Genomic DNA, 20494 nt, shown 5'->3' with positions numbered 1-20494 from the left:
ATAATTTATCCGTATTCCTCATCAATTTACCTTAAAACTAGGAATCTCACGCTCAATCTGTTGGGGAAATTGATGAATACTTGAAGTTCTGGTAAGAATTTCCAGTCTGTAATAGTGACAATTAGTTTACATTTCTTTGAATTCTGTGCACTTTAGATATTCTAATGCCCATATGCAATATCATAGGGTGTGTACTATTTAACTTTAATAAACGAAAAAGAGGCAGGAGAAGACAGACACACCAATATCTTAAGCTACATTGCTAGTGTACATCAAAAGAAAAGTACTGAACTGGTACTTTTATATCAGCAAAATAGCAACTCTTCTGAATAAAATATTGTTTTTCTTTAAGTAATTGTTCACTTGAAGCTAATTCTCTATTTAGCAAAATTGTGCCTGGTGAGTGCCATGTGTTTGAGCATAACAAAAGCGTATGGTTCATTAAACAGTGATCAGTATGGCTAAAATAAACAGACCGTCTTAACATTTTGCTCGATATTTTCTCAAACACAGCACCAATCACTTACTGGATTTTTTATAGTATGTTATAGATGGACAAAGTGAGTTGTTGCTTGCCACCCCCTTTTGTACTTCTTTGTATCTAACACACCAAAATAAATGCTGTATACAATGAGGATACAAAACACTCTATTGACATCTGAAGGACCTTACCTTTTTAAACAGTATGCCTTCAACTAGCCTGTATTCAGATTTTAGACTTAAATCTAACCACAAATCCATGAATTCCTCAATATTTACTGCAAGCTGTCTACATTCTTTCATCACCTTCAATCACCAAGAAAAATAATTTGATTACATATCTTCTTCAATGCTATGGAACGTTGCATGTTTGGTGACCACATATTATTTAGGACTCCACCAATTTGAAAGTGATCTTCTGAAAATCATTGATTAGTATGGTGATGGCTGGACAGCCATCAAGTAAGGTGTTAATAGAGCACACTTTTGCATCCTTCTCTCAAATCCTGCTAAAAGTATTAGAACATGGGAGGAATTTAAGGAATTCACTTAAAATGCATGGCTCTTGATCAGAAATCAATATTCAGTAGAACTGTTCAATCAAATCCTAATTTGTCCCGGGAACTTTAGAAAATCATGGGGTTGTATGGTTCTTCTTGTTTATTACATACACTCTCAAGAGATGGTCGTTGCATAAAAAGAGGGCCAGGTTGCGCACTAAGAAAGAGTACTACAGAATATGTGGCCATGAACACCTAGGCTTTGAAACTAGGGCATGGAGATAAGTGTGGAGGGCCTCAATTGCTTTGCAGAGCACTCCGTCAAAGCAGAGTATGGATGTCAGCACCGGCCACATATGTTGCTACAAAATTAGGTTCTAAGAGGCTGACATCTGGATCATGTGCTCCATAATGTCCCAGTAAAAGATTGTTGACGTGAAGAGAAGGGCTCAATTCTCATCAAGCTAGGGACAGCTAGAAGGTCCAAAGATATGTCCATAGTTGTCCAGGGAGTTAGTGAACTCTGAGACGTTGTCCAGAGAGTTCCCAACATGCAATGGAGAAGTTTGACCAAAGTGAATACATTGTTAATTGGGGAAGATAGTGGGGGATTCTCTGAACAGCATTTGTTTAATCCAAATGTGCTGTTTGGCTCAAGTGCAACTAAGTCTAAATCCGTTTTTCAGCTATTGTCAACCACTGAGAGTGTTATGATTGATTAAATTAACATCTTGTTAATGATGATATTTCATTTAAAGGGCCTCAGAGGTACTTTTCTTTTTTTTATATATATTTTTATTGATAACATGAGGACAAGGTTACAGCCAATAAAAAAGAAATTCATCATACAATAATAAAAAATAAATGAAAAAGAAACTGGCATTTGTGGCAAACAACAAAGATTAAAGTACTCTGACACGTCAAACACAGAATGAATAATCTTGCATAGAAATAAAGGGCTCAAAATGCATATGAAGCAAGCATAACTTCCAATAAACCAATAAATTAATAAACATAAGCAATTTCCTTAACACATTCCTAAACAAATTCTCCCCAAATTATTTTCAATTTACATAGTGCCCCTACACCCCTAACTTTAGCTAATGCATCAATATTGTATGTATCTGTTATTATTGCCCACCACTCTATCATCAAAGGTGGGTCTCGTGCGATCCATGCTCGTGCAATTGTTAGCCTAGCACAGGCCAGTATAATACTCATAAGTTCTCTCGAGCTACGGTCACATGATTGTGGGCCCAATAATACATCTGTGGCAGTAAATGATATAGATCTATTAAGTTTAAGGGACACAGCCTTTTACAGACCTCTCCAAAAAGGTAATGATAATGGGCATGAATAAAAACATGCGCATTAAGTCAGCTGCATATAAATCAAATGTTGGGTATCTAGCCCGATCACTACATGAGATGCTTGTTGCACATTTCAAGATACGTGCAGGGGTATAATAAAGAAAACAAATAGTCCTATATGCAGCCTTAAACTTGATGAGTGTACTGATTTACGGATAGTATCCAATGCAGAAGATATCAAATTAGCGGTGATATTAGAATCCACTTTCTGGCTCCTGCGTATGGCTAGTTTCCTACAATCACCATCTTTCTGGGAGTTAAAGCTTTTATATGCAGAAGTGATCAGTGATTTATCTTTGGCTAAATGGATACATTCCCATATGCTAGAGTCTGATAATTCAATAATGTTGAGACTACGTATATAATAGTCTCGAATTTGATAATATTTTAGGCGCATATTTTCTGTCACTTTATAAAGAAGTTGAAGTCTCTCAAATGATAAGAACCCAATATTATCATATAAATCACCACGATTTTTAATACCCAGTTGTGCCCATAATCTCCTTCCCCCATCATGGAAAATTCCTGGAAGAGCTGGATTGTTCCATAAAGGGAATCTGGGATGATATAACGACGTTTGGAATTTACAAATGATGGCTCTCCACAGATAAACTATATCTCTTGCAGTTTAAAATTTGATCCTCTTGAAGTAATTCAGATCAGTTATACGGTATAAAAACATTTTAGATTAAATTCCTAGCATAAATGTATAGTAGAAAAATGATTCCTTATAGGGGTGTATCAAACTGCGAATGCGTCCTATAAATGTTGACCAGAAGTATGCTTTGAAATCAGGAAAGTCAAGACCGCCTTTTCCATAATGAAATTTAATTAAATCAATTGCCTGGAGTGCTTTTTTATAACCCCATATAAAACTGCTTAGTATGCCATCTAGGCTTTTAAAAAAAAGATTGTTAATATGAAATGGAATGGATCGAAATAAGTAAATACATTTGGGAGAATCTTCATTTTGATTAAATTTATCTTGCCAATTAAACTTAGTGGAACTTTATTCAATTTTTTCAAAACAATAGCTGTATCTTTTAACAGTGATTCATAATTTAGCGTAGCTATCTCTTCTGGAAAAGCAGAGATTTTTACGCCAAGATAGGTAGCAGTTTTACAAACTCCCTGAATTTGATCCTTCGGTTTATAATTCATGATAATTTGCGTCTTATTAGTGTTCAGCTTATATCCAGATACTAAACCAAACATCCTGGCCTCCGCAATAATCTCTATCATTGCTTTGTCTACATTTATTGTTTGGCCCGCAATATCATCCGCATATACCGTAATTTTGAGGGTATTTAAACCAGAAGGAAATTGTACTATACGCGGATTCTTTTGTATTGCAACTAAAAACGGTTTGATGGATAAAGCAAATAATAAAGGCGACAGTGGGCACCCTTGACGGGTACCCCGCAAAATAGTAAATGTATCCGACTGCATCCCTGCATAACAAACTTTTGCCCTTGAATTATCATACAAGGCCTTTATCCATTTCACAAATGAGCCCTTAATGCCAAATCTATCCAGCACAGCCCAGAGGTACTCCCACCTCACTCTGTCAAATGCCTTCTCAGCATCAAGAGTGGGATGGGGTTTACCCTGGCAACATAAAAAGCAGTAAAAGCCATATTAATATGAGTCGAAGTATCCCTACTGGGTACAAATCCATGTTGTTGTGGAGAAACCAGGGCGAATATTATTGAGGCAAGTCGGTTAGCCATTATTTTGGCGAATATCTTCGTGTCAGTATTTATTAACGAAATCGGCCGGTAAGACCCACATTCATCTGATGCTTTATCCTTCTTAAGAAAAAAAATAATTTGCGTGATATTCCATGATTCAGGAGCTTTCCCCTCTTGTCCAATAAATACAATCACCTGGCTAAGTATAGGAGCTAATTCCTCTATGCAGTGTTTATAAAGCTTAACCGGAACCAAATCTTCACCTGATGATTTACCCAAAGGTAGAGCAGAAATTGCAAATCTAACTTCTGCTTGAGTAACTTCTTTATTCAACATATCCGCTTGCTCCATGTCAATATAATTCACTTTATTAGTCTGAAGATATATATTAATATCATCAAGACCCGGTCGTCTTTCAGAGGTATATAGTTCCTTATAGTATCTAGCAAACTGTTCTAGTATTTTAGAGGGATATTATATGTCACATTGTTTGGGCCCTTAATAGCCCTAACCAGTGTTTTAGCCTTTTTTTCTGCTACCTTATAAGCCAAAATCTTTCCTACTGTTTCGCCACTTTCATATTGGGAAAGATGATATTTATTTAATTTGACAAGGCTCTTTTTTCTCAGTGTCTGTTTTAAATCAGACTTAAGGCCAATTAAAACAAAGTTTAGTTCTTCTTCTGCATTAGACCCTTGTAGCAGCAGTGTTGCTAATTGTTTTTCTACATGTAATATTTTCGCTATGGTATCACCTGTATCCCTTTTCTTTTCAAAGTTCTGCCTGAATATGTACTGCTGAGTAAAACCCCTAATGCTAGCCTTAAAGGAATCCCAAACCATATTATAAGAAGCTGAGCCAATATTAATTTCCGGAAAATCTTTTATGTGGGTCTTAAGTTTAAGTATAAAATCTGTATTAAGCAGTAGATGTCGTGGGAATGAGAAACGGCGATACTCGGGTGTCTTCGTAAGTATTTTAAAAGAAAGGATGATAGGGTTATGGTCTGATGTGACTCGCGGGCATATCTTCATGCTACTTGTTTCCAGAATATTACTAGACGCCCATGCCATATCAATGCGGGAGCATAATTTATGCGCCGCAGAATAATAAGTATAACCAGCAACATCAGGGTATAATACCCTCCAAGCGTCTTTAATGTTGTGGATATGCCCAATTTCTAAAATTGCTGCCCTAGTTTTACACATCCTCCTAAATCTCCCCATCTAGTAGTATCTATATCATAGTTAATGATACAATTAAAATCACCGAATATCAAATGCTCCCCCTCCCATTCAAGAAGTTCAATATTTTTCTTATTCATAACAGTAGGGTCGTCTATATTTGAACCGTAGACCACACAGAACGTGTATTTCCTGTTTTCTATAATTAATTGGGCAATAGCCCATCTACCATTTTTATCTGTCGAGGTTTTAATTGTCCCAGCTTTGAAAAATTTATTTTGTGAAATAGCAACTCCCCTAATTGACACATTTAAGTCGGAGCTAACAACAACATTGTAACCTAATTCTTTGAGTACATTACGATCCTTATAACATATATGTGTTTCAGATAATAGAACTATATGCAGGTTATACATACTTAATTCCTCAGAATATAAGCGTCGCTTGTTCTTACTGTTTAGCCCTGCTACATTCCAAGCGAGACACCTTACTTTGTCCATAACACTGACTTTCTAACCTCCCCCTGCGCATACAAAAAGAAAAAAAACATAAGCCAAACACTTTGCCACATATTGTCTTTTGAAAAACTCTCCTCATGTCAGTTTTACTAGCTTTACCCACTCCAAAAAAAAACACCCCCAGACCCTCTTCCCACCCCATTCCTTACCATCCCTACCCACCTCGCCCATCCCCTGCTTCTTCATAGAGGAGGAAACCTCTCTCTAACCAGCTGCCGTTGGTTTGGGAAGCCATAAAAGTTACAGCAGTTCCCACCCCTTTCTCCCAAGAAAAGCCTCCACCACAAGTATCTCCAATACGGCTATAATTAACATAGAGAAACACAGAAAAATACTTCATTACCTCATTATCCTAAAGCCGTTATCTAGCACCATAGAGAGAACAAGGCAGAAAAAAGAGAGAGACCTCTGTCAGTAATTTTTAAAACCACTAACTGCATCATTTTTAACTCTTTAACATTGTAAATCATTTTATATAGTCAGACGTTCTTTTACTGCTCTGCTGATTTCTCAGTAGATTCTCCCTGCCATTTTTCAACCATTTTTTCCACTTCTGGATCATAAGAAAAAAATGTATGACCATTCTTAAAGACTTTTAGACGCGCTGGTTCTTGCCAGAAAGCTTAACCACCCATGGCCTTAATTTGTTCAATAAATTGTCGTAGCTTCCAGCGCTTCTCCATGGTAATTTTGCTTGAGTCTGATCTAACAAAGAAAGTTATCAACTCTATGGTGACTGGTCTATTAGGTCGAGCTTTCAACGACACCACCTGCCTTAGCAGAAAATTACCCATATAAATCAGAAAGGGCCGGGGGTTTTGGTTATTTTTGTTGCACTGAACTAAGGGTAATCTATGAACCCTTTGCAGTTGCGAGTCCCAGTCCCAGTCTGATAAATCCGGAAATGCTTTTTGGAAAAACTGCACCATAAATGCTCTCGGATCTCTATCCTCAGCCCCTTCTGGTATGCCGAAGACTCGGACATTTTGTCTTCTTTGTTGATTTTTCATATCCTCAATTTTATTTTGCAAACTTGCAATCTGAATCTCATGTTTGTTCACACATGTTTGTGTGCGGCTAGAGAGTTCCTCAGTATCAACCACCCTTTGTTGGTGCTCTGATACCTCTTGCGTGAGACCCCCTAATTTGTTTTCCAAAGTATTTAGAGACTGCTGCATTTTATCATTATCTACATGCATCTGCGTATAGTGTTACTGAGATTCAAGTCTCTGCTCATTGAGGAGTTGGGCAATCATAATAAGTGATGCATCCTCCTTAGTGGCCCCAGTCTCGGTTATGCTATGTGATTGGACCGTTGTTTGGTTCGAGCCTGTGTTCAGACTATCCATATCATAAGTCGTACCATTAGTATCTAGTGTAGTCTGAGAACGATTTTGATCAGGTACTTTTGATATACCATTGTCAGGTGTATTTATACATTTAGGCTAGGATTCCTTAGGCGCATCTTCCCCAGGGCTGTTCCCTGATAGCCGTACTACCATCGTTTTTACCCCGCCTTTGGCTTGCACCCATTTTTGTAAGGGACTGTTATCAGCAATAGTTTTCACTTTTACCCCACTTTGCGTGTGTGTTGTTTTTAAAAATAATTTGTTTCTTGATTTTCCTTTAGCTTTTTTTGCAGCTGAACCTTTATTCATATAATGAGTTTTCCCGGGAATGACTTCATCCACATCTTCGAAATCGTCATTAAATTCAGAGTCGATTTGTGCGTCATCCCCTATAGTTTCTCTGTCTATAGCTGTACATAGCTCCTCCCCTAGCTTTTGTGTTATGCTTAACCCAGAATTGTTTGGGAAGAGTTGTTCATAATAAGTACAGGTGGATGGTATTGATAGATCCGGGCAGAGAAGCAAATCACTCCCACATACAGTTTCGGGTAGATCTATATAACCTTTAGCTGTGAATAATGTTGAGGTTATGCCTTTTACATCCATTAGCAGTGACTCGTTGTCCATAACTCCATCTGTATCTCTATCTACGTCTACCTCTATCCCAGCAACCTTTGTCAGTACACTAGTCAGTTCCGCTGTTGTTTCCCCTGACTTTCTAGCAGGAGTATGAGTTTGAATAAGAAGTGGGACGATAGTCGTACTACAAGACAAGTCTTTAGGAGTCGCATCGTTGCCCTGTTGCAAAGTTGAGGTTACAGTATTGCTGTTGTTTGACATTTGTATATCCCCACTTCCATTTTTACTACCCAGATCTACGGATGCCTTTGGAAGCTGTAGTATTGGGGGTTTAATCAGAGGCAAGCCGGTTCTTTCATGTGCAGTGGTTTCATTTGCACAACTATTGGCTTCTTCAATTGCCACATTTTTACCAGCTCTCGTAGATCTCGTCGGATTTTTAGGTGTCATCACACTATATTGAGAATGTTTAGAGTGTTGTATCTTTATCTGCGCAGTTTGCTCCATTCTGGCCTCTACCGGGCAAGAGACTGGATAGATGACAATATAAGCCAACAAAGATGGATCCAAATGGCCTGAGCTTTTTGCAAGAAACGGGTATTTCGCCCATAATAATATCCACACACGAGTCCCTTTCAATCGCAGCATCCGAGGGTTTCCTCCTCTTATGTAGTACTAATGTTCTAGGTCTTCAATTGGATGAGGTTAATCTATTGATGTGCATCAGATCCAAGTCCAGACTCGCCCCCCAGTGCCACTAGATCACTTCCAAGTCCACTGGGAAGCCAAGTGTCCAAATAGAAGCACCAGGTGTAACAAAGGATTTTCTTTAAAAAAAAAACCACAGGGTTCTTTTTGCCTCCTTTTTCCCTCAACACTTCACCGCTTCACCATAATTAATTATTAGCCACAGTACACCTTACACCATGCAATGTGGCAGTATAACAAAGTAGCAGCGTGGAGATTTTTGGGCAGATTTTTTGGCAGCAAGTAAATCAAATATCCAGATGCTGGGGTTGAGCAAAACAAAAAAGGAGGAAAAAAAGAAAAAACTAATTTTTTATCTTTTTCACCTGTGTCTTTTATCCTCCAGGCCACCTCAGTACAATCTCAAGACTCAAAATCCAAAAAAGAAAGCCAAAAGTTGCCAAGAGTGCCGATTTTCAAGGCTGTGCCTAGATGAGTTTTCTCAGCCAATTGCCACTGTTCCTCCACGTTACAATGTGGCCCATGTAATGCAAGACATTATCAGCAACGTATCAACAAAAAAAAAAAAATGAGTCGATTTTCATGTAGACTTAAGCTCCTCTTTTGGCCCGCTGGGTCAGGATCTTAACACTTGCTATGGCTAACTATGCTCTCAGTAACTGGCGGTTTCACCCGCTTCAGCTGTCTTCAGTTGTCTTTCCCGACGCTTGCTCCCAGCGCGGCTTGCGATGGCTCTCGGCTCTTAGTGGTTCCTCCCGCCTTAGCCGGGTGTCCCGATCCTGCAGCCTCCAGAGCCTTTTCCGCGTCCAGCATCCAGCTACGAATACATACCACAACTCCGCCTCGGCTCTGCTCAATCACAGCTCTCCACTCCATACTGCGGTCACCTGGCTGCAGATCTGCTGTTCCCGGAGTTCCGTCCCGGCGGCTCGTTCTCAGCTCCTTGCACCCTGCATACACCACCATTGATGGCGGCGGCTCAGCCCAGATCAAATCAGGTCAGTCTGACCCCCGCACATCCTCCAGCCACCTTCTGCCTCAAAGATTCACCTCGTCCACCTTCAAGTAAGTTTTCCTGGGGCGCTTAAGCTTCGTGCGCCATACTCCACATCGAGTGGGAGAGAGGGATACTGCTGCAACTCCGCTGCGGCTTCAGTCCGCCATCTTACTCCTCCCCTTCCTCTGTGACTTCCAGGCCTCAGAGGTACTTTTCATTATTTAAATTGAGCCTTGGGTGACATTAGCAAACATTAAATATATTTCTGAGGATTGGAGGATAGAATGCTTGGAAATTGTAACTAAGAAGCTTTACCTACAGGATGAATAACTGAAAGATTCAATAGTTCATAGCATCAACATACCACCAACACGATTAGAAGACAATGAATAATCGTGTTAGAGGATTCATTTGTGAACACTCTTCCTCTCTTGAAGCAATGACTTTGAGAACACCAAGAGTTAATAACCATCAGTGTAAAGGAAATGTTTATTTTCTCTACATTCCCATTGGTGTTGACTTGCATTTATCCAGAAAGGCAGGAGGTTAATATATTGGTAAGAAAAGGTATTTTCACAGCAGGCAGTTCAAGGCTTTACAGCAAAACCATCATCAACATTGATCCTGCAACTGTCATTATCTCAAGGTATAGATCATAGCATTGATGTGACTTGGTGATAAAACCACCTTTTTAGTGTATCAAATGCTTGTAATGTTCTTTTTTCTTGAAAATAGAAAGTGAACACTTATTCTGCCCATAGTGGAATATGAAGACTAAATGCAATGGCAACATTTCTGTATTTTACTTTGAGTGCCCTAAATGAAGCTCCATTCATTAGGACTAAATCTCCACATGGGTGCTGTTACATCAAAGTGTGCCATTGGTGCTTCAGAGTTACACATATTAATCAACCATTAACTGTAATCAATAGCAATCACCAACAATAATTGATCACACTGATGGATAGCTTTACTTGTGTCAAAGGAAACACCAAGGGCAAATCATGTTCAGACTGACTTAGTACTTTCCAGTTTATTAATATATGGACCAACTGTCCATTGTATTAGTATGAGAACACTGTTACCAGTTAACCTGAATGAAACTATAGTGAAAGTGATTAACAATTATTTCTGCTAATGCTACTAATTTATTAAATGATTCCCTATTTCAATGGTTTCTGTTATAGGCAATTCTCCTTTGCAAACCAGACAATGTGAACATTCTGCCTGACCAGTCACATACAACCTATTATGTCTAATTATAGCACATATTATATACATTTCCAATAAAGCCACACTATCAATAACTAGTGTAATCTGCTCTTCAGCTTGTGTAGTAAATCAGTGCTGCTAGTATGATTTACATTTTATCCTTGCGTTCTGATGTAAATAGCAAAGGCAACATACTGTCTCATTTTGTGTACACGGCAGTGCTAGTTAACTGTATTCATTGTGTCATTGTCGTTGGTTTCCTTTGTGAATACCATTACCTTCCCTTGATATCCTTTTGTTATATTTACAAACATTCTTATGTCCTGATTCATTGCTTCACTCACTTCTCCCATCCCTTCACTGTTCTCCCCTCCTTGTTTTCACCTTCCCTTTCCTATCCACCCACCTGCCTTTATAACCCTTTCCCCCTGTTCAGGGTGCTTCAGGTTTTGACGGCAGGCCTGGGCCACCGGTGAGTTTCATCTGCACTTCCCTAAATACCTCTTTCCTAAAAATGCAAATGTGTCTTGTCTGTTCAACAGTTACCCGTTTACACTATGAGCAACTGTCTCAAGAAAATCATTCCAATTTGTGTTTGTAATATGTTCTTACTGTGCGTTTACCCAGATGTTATGCTGTTGGACTGTTTTAACCAATTAAATCACTTTTGTTACGCCCTATTTGCTCTCCATTATTCTGTTTGTCTATCTTCATTCTGTGTTGTCCTGTCGACTTAAATAAGTATTGCTTATTTTGCGTCTATTAGTGATTGCCACCCAAACCTAGTCAGAAAGTTTAAATTACATATCTTAAATGATCAACAGGGCTTTAAGCACAGGGTTTAGAAGTACACAGAAAATGACAACACCTATGGGATATCATAAATCAACATACTCAGTTTTATGCGTTCAGGCATCATACAACCACTATGAGTTTTATCGAAAACCGCTCACTTACTTAAATGGTGTAAAATGCACCTGCTATCTAAACATTTCCATGACTTTAATTATAGACTTCACGCTGACTCGCACTGCGGTAGGATATTCGCGAAAACGGGCGAATTGTTCTTCTTAATCAATTTTAGCAAAGTCATTGTGGACCTATGACTTTTTAAATCCCCCTCACTTGCACATTAAAAATTTGCACCTCACCTGCTGCTTAAGCGGGATTCGAACCCCCTCGAGGCTCCCGAGTGATAACCAGCGCCATCTTGGGTGTGGGGTTGAGCTGTCCACCAGTGAGCACCATTTTCTTTTACGCTCTAGTGGCTGGCTGGCTGCTTTCGCCCGCCTATTTAGGACGGGGCTCTGCAGGCGCGCGGCGAACCAGACTTGAATTATAGACTTCACGCTGACCCGTGCTGCGGTAGGATATTCGCGAAAACGGGCGAATTGTTCTTCTTAATCAATTTTAGCAAAGTCATTGTGGACCTATGACTTTTTAAATCCCCCTCACTTGCACATTAAAAATTTGCACCTCACCTGCTGCTTAAGCGGGATTCGAACCCCCTCGAGGCTCCCGAGTGATAACCAGCGCCATCTTGGGTGTGGGGTTGAGCTGTTCACCAGTGAGCGCCATTTTCTTTTACGCTCTAGTGGCTGGCTGGCTGCTTTCGCCCGCCTATTTAGACAAGGCTATGCAAGCGTGCAGCGTGCGGGCACAGCGGGCGCGCCGATGGCGCGCCAGAGGCAAGCCAGTCTGCGCCCGTTCGCGCCCCAGATGCGCCTAGCGCTAGCCATGCTGCCCCACCCCTTAGAGAACAAGGAAGGACAGCATACTCAAGTGAACAACTGCTGGAAATAGGTAATAGGGAAGTTAGGGGGCACAATCAGCATTTACCTAAAATAGGTCAGGCCAACAAGTCCCTGAACTGTGGGATGATTAATTGTAGATCCCTTGTTAAGCATCATCTGGAAGTTTGCTGTATGATTGAAGATATGGATCTGGATGTTCTCTTTCTAACGGAGACTTGGTCCAGCCTTGATTCCTCCATAGAAATGGGATTTGCCTGCCCGGGGGGATATAAAGTCTTTCATAAACCCAGGCTTGTGAGGAGGGGTAGGGGTTATTTTTAAGAAGGACTGGAATTTTGCGCCGCTAGATTGATGAAGTAAAAGGAATTGAAATCCTGGGCTTCTCAGTGCAAGAGGCCAAAGGTAGGCTGTTTACTGGAATGATTTGTTACAGACCCCCTGGGCAGGATACGCACTTCCTGGCACTTTTGGATACCATCACTAACTTGAGCCTGACTCACTCTAGATTGGTGATAATGGGTGATTTCAATTTATGGGATAATGGCAGCCTGGACAGCCACCTGAGAGACTCGAGGAACTCTTGTCTGAACCTCAACTTACATCAATTGGTTCAGCAACCCACTCATCAAGGGGGGCATGTGCTGGATCTCCTGTTTGCCTTAGAGACCGAGACGGAGGTGATAGAAGTATTGCCACAAATCTGGATGGATCACTATCTGGTCCGTTTTAGGATCAGGGTCCCCAGCCCTAGGAACAATGATATCTGCCCAGGAGCATATAGAAGAGGAAGAGAATGGGCCAAACTGGGAAGGAACAACTCACAGACTTTCAACAAATGTAAATCTCTTCTCCCCTTCACCTCTGTAGAGGAGAACTATGAAACTTTCTGTAATCACATAGCCAATACTCTGGACCCAATAATCCCTGTAAAAAGCCTCAAAAATTATGCTAACTCCATCCTACAAGCTTCTAACAGCACTAAAGCTCTGTTTCAAATTGTCAAGGAACTTTCTTGTTCAACAGGCGCAAGCAAGAAGGTAGCTGCCTCACAAGAACTGTGCAAGGAGATTGCTGCTCACTTTAAAGATAAAATTGTTAAAATTGTTGGAGATCTTCACCCTAATAATACTAGGGATCTGGACAACTCTGCCCGGAGGCCAGATGAAGTGGTCCGGGCAAACACCTCCTTGGACAAATTTCCTGCCCTCACGGCCGATTCTTTTAACAACTTGGCCAACAGTGTATCCTCTGGCTCCCCACTTGATCCTTTTCCACACAAAATCTGGAAGACTGTTGGCCAAGGAACTTTTCCTTGGTTGCAACAGATTTGTAGCCAATCCCTGGAAGCTGGAACTGTTCCAGAGGCATGGAAGTTAGCAGTAGTAACACCTTTGTTAAAAAAACCCTCATTAGACTCCAAGGCACCAGCAAATTTCAGACCCATCTCCCTTTTACCTTATCCAATTAAAATCTTGGAAAAGGTAGTCAGCAAAAGCCTCTCTTGCTATCTGGAGGATAACCATCTGCTGGATAGGGAACAATTTGGGTTTCGCCCAGGTCGCAGGACAGAGACTGCCTTGGCGACCGTATTAGACAATCTACGAATGCGTGCCGACAATGGGAGTGACACCATTTTGGTGTTACTCGATATGTCAGCCATATTTGATACGGTGAGCCATGCAATACTGTTGGGAAGGCAAGAGAGTACAGGGGTGTCAGGGCAGGCCTTAAAATGGTTAAGGTCCTACCTATCAGGAAGACAACAGATGGTGACTCTGACACCTTTTACCTCCAGTAAATCTCTAGTGCAATATGGGGTAAAACAGGGCTCTGCGATCAGCCCTGTTCTGTTTAACATCTACTTACAGCCCCTGTTCCCCATAATTAAATATTTTGGGATTGACCTGTTTTAATTATGCAGACGACACTCAGTTGGTGTTCTCCCTTGAGGGGAGACAAGCAGTATCGATGGATACATTCCAGGAGTGTATGCGGCAGACGGCTGGATGGCTTAGGAGTAATTCTTTACAATTTAATGGAGGGAAGCCAGAGGTGGTCTATTGCCCAACGGCTAGACTGTCCCAACAGTTACCCCTGGAGTTCAGGCTTACACCGGAGGAGGAACCTTTGGCTCCAGCTAAAACGGTGAACAATCTAGGAGTCCTGGTGGTCAGTAGCCTTCAAATGGAATCGCAGGCCAACAAAAACTGTGGGGGTTTGCCTTTCCCTGATGCGTATGCTACGTCAGATCCTTCCACTACTCCCTAAAGATACGCGCGCCCTTGTAGTGAGGAATATAGGGCTTAGTAGGTTGGACTACTGCAACTCCCTGTACTTGGGAGTGCCGCAATACATCTTTCAGGGGTTGCAGAGAGTCCAGTCCATGGCGGCAAAGATGGTGCTAAACAGACAACGCAGATCCTCCACAATGCTGGCTTTGAGAGACTTTCATTGGTTACCCATCAAGGAAAGGGTACACTTCAAATCACTTTGTATTTTATTCAAAGCTGTGCACAACCTCGGTCCCGTCCCTCTACAAGAGAAATTTACCTGGTATAACACCAAAAAGGCAGCTCCGATCCTCTAGCACAGGCCTGCTGCTGACCACCAGATTTAGGCGTTCTAGGATGGAGGGGAGGGCCTTCAGTGTGGCAGCCACCCAATTATGGAATGGACTGCCGCAGAACATCAGACAAGCTAACTCCCTGATTGAGTTTAGAACGAGCTTGAAAACCTGGCTGTTCCCCAGGACTGACTTCTAAGCCTGCCCCTACTGCTGATCTGGTCTGTGTTTAGGTCGACCTTTTTAAGTCTGACCGCCAGGATACCCGTAGGGTGGTAGATGCGCTATATAAAAGGTTAATTCAATTCAATTCAATTCATAACCACAGATGATGAAAAACAATTGGGCTTTAAGATGAGAGTTTGGAACTATTGCTTCACCTTTTCAGTTTAGAAATGCTCACTTCCTCAGTTGGTATTAAGCTTGAGTTTTCGGCCATTTTCTGCAACTACCAACAATTCATATAGCTTGGCAGCTTCTTCAGCAATGGAGTCTGTGCCACAAACATTTTTGAATTAGAAAAACCCATACAGTTCTATTCACCAAAGTAAACAAACATAGTTTTTTAAAAGTAGAAAAAGGATGGTCATATCTCGTTATGCTTTTTACGTATTTCCAACTTTTTGCATGACGCAAGTCGTTGCAAGGCAACATGAGTCCTTAACTGGGATTTACTAAGCCACACAAAGCTTTGTGTGGCTTAGTACAAAAATAGAAAGTAGCACACAACAGCGTATAGCACTGTCTTGCGTTATTTTTCTTCGGTAGACGTTACATAGGTCGAACATGGGAGTTCCCTTGCATCCACCCATGTATTATGACACAAACTCAGACTTGTAAACCTGACTTTGCACCAAAATGGTGCAGCTACCCTACAGAGGCGTAAGGAGGAGAAATATCTTCAGTCCTGGTTGTTCGTGAAGAAAAGTACATTTGCATATTCTGTTGCTAGTCAAGGTTTATCATAATGGTATTTTTTTTATAGTGGAGATGTATAACATGCTGTACTTGTCCAAAAGCATATTCGTAGAATTCTTTAGAGATGTAGAGGAGTCAAACAAATCTTTTCCCATTTGTACTTAAACAACACAAATCTACTAGAATGTACGACTACATATACACACGCACTGTAGAAAATGTCAGGTCATTCACCAAAAAGTGCCAGAACAAAGGCTAGCTTGCCCTCAAGATGTCTCCATTGTCTTTGCAATCCATTTACATTGGAAAGAAAAGTGAGTGTGCCATTAAGTCTTACACCACAATCCATCTTCTTCTCAATGTACATTCCTATAAATGGAACTGCATCTGGATATACTGGCTGATGACTGGGAAACAGCTCATTCTTTTGTCCTAAATCAGGAGTCAGGTGGACTGGTGTAGACGGGAAAAATGCTGGAATGCTCATCCTATCATATTTACTTCTGCCTATGCATACATCTCTGTAGCATGACAATGTTTAAACTGCATGCTGCTCAGCTGCCTTGGCAAAACAAAATGATGCAAGTATTTATTTTTAACTATTATTTTATTTACTGACATGAAAATGCTTTAAACTATACCTAAATAAACCATGCTCTTACCATTGTACAGTTTTCATCCTTGTTTGGGTTACATTGTGAGGGTAATAGATTGGGGTAATTTACTAACAAATACTGTGCATTTAAGTTGGTGGGAAAAAAATCTTTGCTCAAAAGAAAGATTTTTAAAGTCGATAATGAGTGAGATGCCGAACCTAACAAGTGTTTGCTGTGCACTAATTAAATTACTATCATTCAAAATGAATGGACAAAGCTGAAAACTGTAGATGGCCCAATATAATTTGTCTGGTTGCATAACTGTATTATCTTGCTTACCTTTGCTATTCTCTCTGGTTTACATATTGTAAGACTTTTTAAGGCAGCCTTAAAGCAAATGTATGTTTTTGCAGGGTAACCCAGGGCCAATTGGAGTTCCAGGACCTGCGGGACCGAAAGGAGAGAGAGTGAGTACCACTTAATAACATGGGTTAAAGTTGAGAATTTCCGAATAAGTGTAACCAAAAGGAAGAACCAGGTGGGATCCTTGACAACATGGAACAAACGGCTGCTAGAGCAGAGAAAGACAACCCAAAGTAGAATGAGAAGAGGGGATGATTGATGCAGTAGACACTATGACACATCATAACAAAACATTTAAAGAAAAGATAAAGTGTGAATATCAGTATAGTAATGACACAATAAGGTACTCAGAGGACCAGCTTCATTTATAAGCAATTCAGTGACTCTCCCCCATTTGAGTGTAATTTAGTGTAATCTTAACAAGCATTGCCCCAGCAAATACGTCTTATCTGTGAAACCTAGTCGCTTTCAAACCATTTTTGTCTTCTGCATGGCCATTATACACATGCACACACGATGTCCACCTTTGTATGATTTCTCTTTTCTTTTAAGAAACATCATTACAAGGTGCTACAGTGCATGTACACAAAATCATGGCAGTCAATCTTGAAAGCTGAACCAAAAACATTCAAAGATGGCCAGCTCACACATACTGGCTGACCATATTATATCTATGACTGGAGGTGAATGTTTGATTTGTTCGGGATTCCATCCGTCATCAGTTTTCTTTACTTTCCTCACCCTAAGTGGGAACGGTATGCCCAGAAGTGGGTCCCATGCTCACTTTACCACTTGATTCAAGCTAGTTTGGCTGAGGAGGGGTGATACCCTTAAACCGGTCTCAGGATGCTTATTTCTGGTCCAGGGAAGATCTGGCCTGGCAGTTCGGGCTGGACTGTTTGCATGGGAAGCATGGTCAAAACCTATTTGCATATGGCTGGGTCCAAACTGGAGTGGCATGGTGAGCAACAAAAACTGTGGATTAAACCCAAATCTGTGATGGGGTGAATTTTTTATTTGTTCAGCATTCCATAAATCATCAGTTCTTTTTGCAGGTGATGATATTAATCATTTGTAATTATTGAATAGAACACTTATGCACTGCAATCTACATTATGGAATCCACATCATAAGCCTGCAATGAAACCCAAACATGTCCTCTCGATGGAGGCCAGCCCTGAAGCTGTAAGGGAAATCTCAAACTGTTGACCACAACACCTAGCTTAAGTCCAGGGTGCAGCCTGAACAAGCATAGTGCACTTAACATCGAAAACTTGGACAGCACTAAAGTCTGTCTGTTTTGGCATGTGTTATCTTATATAAAATTTTGGTAACTAAAACATTACTCATCTGCAATCCAAGGGCCAGATGTAGGTAGCCCTTTACCGATCAGAATCGGCCGAAAATACCGATTTTCGGCCGTTTCCGATCGGTAAAGGGCTAGGGAGATGTAGGTGCACATATTCGGTAATTTTACCGAATCGTTATTATTACCGAATCGGTAATAAGTACCGATTCGGTAATATTTACCGATTCGGTAAAATTACCGAAAATGCTATGTGGGTAGCCAATTTTCTATTGGCACATGGCTTACAGAATCGGTATTTTACCATGGAATACAAATCCATGGTAAAATACCGATTCCTGTGTACATGCACATCTGTGCATGTACACATGTGCCATGTGACAGACAGACGTGCCCTTAGGGCATGTCTGTGTGCCACATTGCACACATGCCCGTTGCGGGGGTGCTAGAGGGTGTCAAAGTGACACCCCCTGCACCCTTGTGAATTCTTTAATTACCGATTCGGTAAATACCAAATCGGTAATGCCTAATCATTCCTATGGGCTTCAAAGCCCATAGGAATGATTAGGCATTTACCGAATCGGTAATTAAAGAATTGTTAAGGATTCTGTAATGAATCCAGATGTTGGGACCTACATCCCATTTACCGATTTTGAAATACCGAATCGGTAAAATTCGGTATTTCAAAATCGGTAAATGGGATTTACCTACATCGGGCCCCTAGTTCTCTATTATTGGTATATTTAATAAATCCCTTAACATCTCCATCTACTTAAAGGATTTCAGAGTGGTTTTAACAGTGCAAACTATCTTAATCTCAACCAGCCTGTCTTCGGCAGAAGCGGTCGCTCCCCCCGGCCCCTGGCATCTCCTGGTATCGTAGTGCTGCTCTTGCCGCTGCTGCCATAACGATCCTGTGCCTGTGCCTCCTGGTATCGTAGCGCTGCTCTCCCCGCTGCTGCCTTAACGATTCTATGCCTGTGCCTTTAATCTGTACCTGAATATAATCTGTGCTTACCTGCGCCTCGCATTGCTGTAATTATTGTCTTTGCCTGTGTGTATTCCTGGCGCTCCACCGCTTGCATTGCCTGCATTGCTCCCTGAGGCTGCCTGACTGTGCCCACAGCAGTATTTGCCATTATTCACCCCCAATATGGTCGTATTGCATTGTTTGTGTTGCTGCCATTTTGTTGTGCCTCCAGCCCGTCCTTCCCCCCACGCTACCGCCTCCCTGCTGCCCCTCCCACGCTCCGCCCACCTCCTCTCTCCATTTATGACAGATGCACCTACGCGCAGCGTCCACGCCCACCAGACGCGCCCCATGCGCGCCGAAGGCACGCCAAAGGTAAGCCCGTCTACGCCCGTCCGCGCCTGGCCCGCGCCCAGCGCCAGACCCCCGGGCCCCCGCAAACCGCACTCCCCCCGCATAACGTATGCCGCCTCCACCCCCCTAGCCCTCAACCATGGATGCACCCCAGAATGTTGCGTAGCTGCCCCAGGACACACCCACGGACCCTTCGCCTGCCACTCCTGCAAGTTCGCCTGCATCAGGTCCCTCACCAAACCCTCTAACCCAAACACAGCTCCGACTCTAACCACCTGAAGTGTATCTTGCTGAACACCCGCTCGGTCCACAGACACACCACTGAACTCTGGGACCTACTCGACACTGCTTCACCGGACATCGCCTTCCTCAAAGAAACCTGGATGAACGCATCATCAGCACCCGACATCGCCATAGCCATCCCGGACGCTTACAAGATCATCCGAAAAGACCGCACCAACCAAACAGGAGGAGGCATTGCCATCGTCCATAAGAACACCATCAGAATCACGACCAGCTCCGACGATAACCTTGCAACCGCCGAACACCTCCACTTCCAGATCCACACCGACCCCAGGACCACACTTAGAGGCACCCTCATCTACAGGCCACCAGGAACCCGTAATCAATTCAGCGAAGACATCACTGACTTCATCAGCCCACATGCCCTTGCCTCCGAGAACTACATTCTACTGGGAGACCTCAACTTCCACTTGGAAAAGAAAAACAACAGCAACACCACCACCCTTCTGGACAACCTGGCCAATCTCGGACTCAAACAACTTGTTGACACCCCCACCCACCTTGCCGGACACATGCTCGACCCTATCTTCACCTCCAGCAAACACATCTCCTTCGATCACACCACAACTCTCCATTGGACAGACCACAGCTGCGTTCACTTCAGCTACAAAACTACCACGATCCACAACCCCCCACAACCTATTCCTCGTAGAAACTGGAACAAAATCACCACTGACCAACTCCTCACTTCGCTCAACCAAAACCCTCCCGCCCTCTCATCGGACCCAAACGAGGCTGCCACCAAACTCAAACAATGGATCACTCACAGCATTGACGAA

The 20494-nt window shown here is 41.9% G+C and overlaps 1 protein-coding gene across 1 annotated transcript in view; it reads left to right on the top strand.

Annotated features, from left to right (window-relative positions):
* The window catches only part of COL13A1 (collagen type XIII alpha 1 chain), a 368078-nt gene that overhangs the window by 244662 nt on the left and 102922 nt on the right, over positions 1 to 20494 (top strand). Inside the window, exons 32-33 of the mRNA XM_086922128.1 lie at positions 11025 to 11060; positions 16833 to 16886. Of these exons, the coding sequence (XP_086778254.1) occupies positions 11025 to 11060; positions 16833 to 16886 (90 nt within the window). The remainder of the gene's footprint in view (positions 1 to 11024; positions 11061 to 16832; positions 16887 to 20494) is intronic.

The sequence above is a fragment of the Lissotriton vulgaris genome, chromosome 5, assembly GCF_964263255.1.
Source record: "Lissotriton vulgaris chromosome 5, aLisVul1.2, whole genome shotgun sequence".
In the NCBI taxonomy this organism is placed as follows: Eukaryota; Metazoa; Chordata; class Amphibia; order Caudata; family Salamandridae; genus Lissotriton; species Lissotriton vulgaris.
The sequence above is the reverse complement of the archived record's forward strand: the minus strand, read 5'-3'. Positions and strand labels throughout refer to the sequence as shown.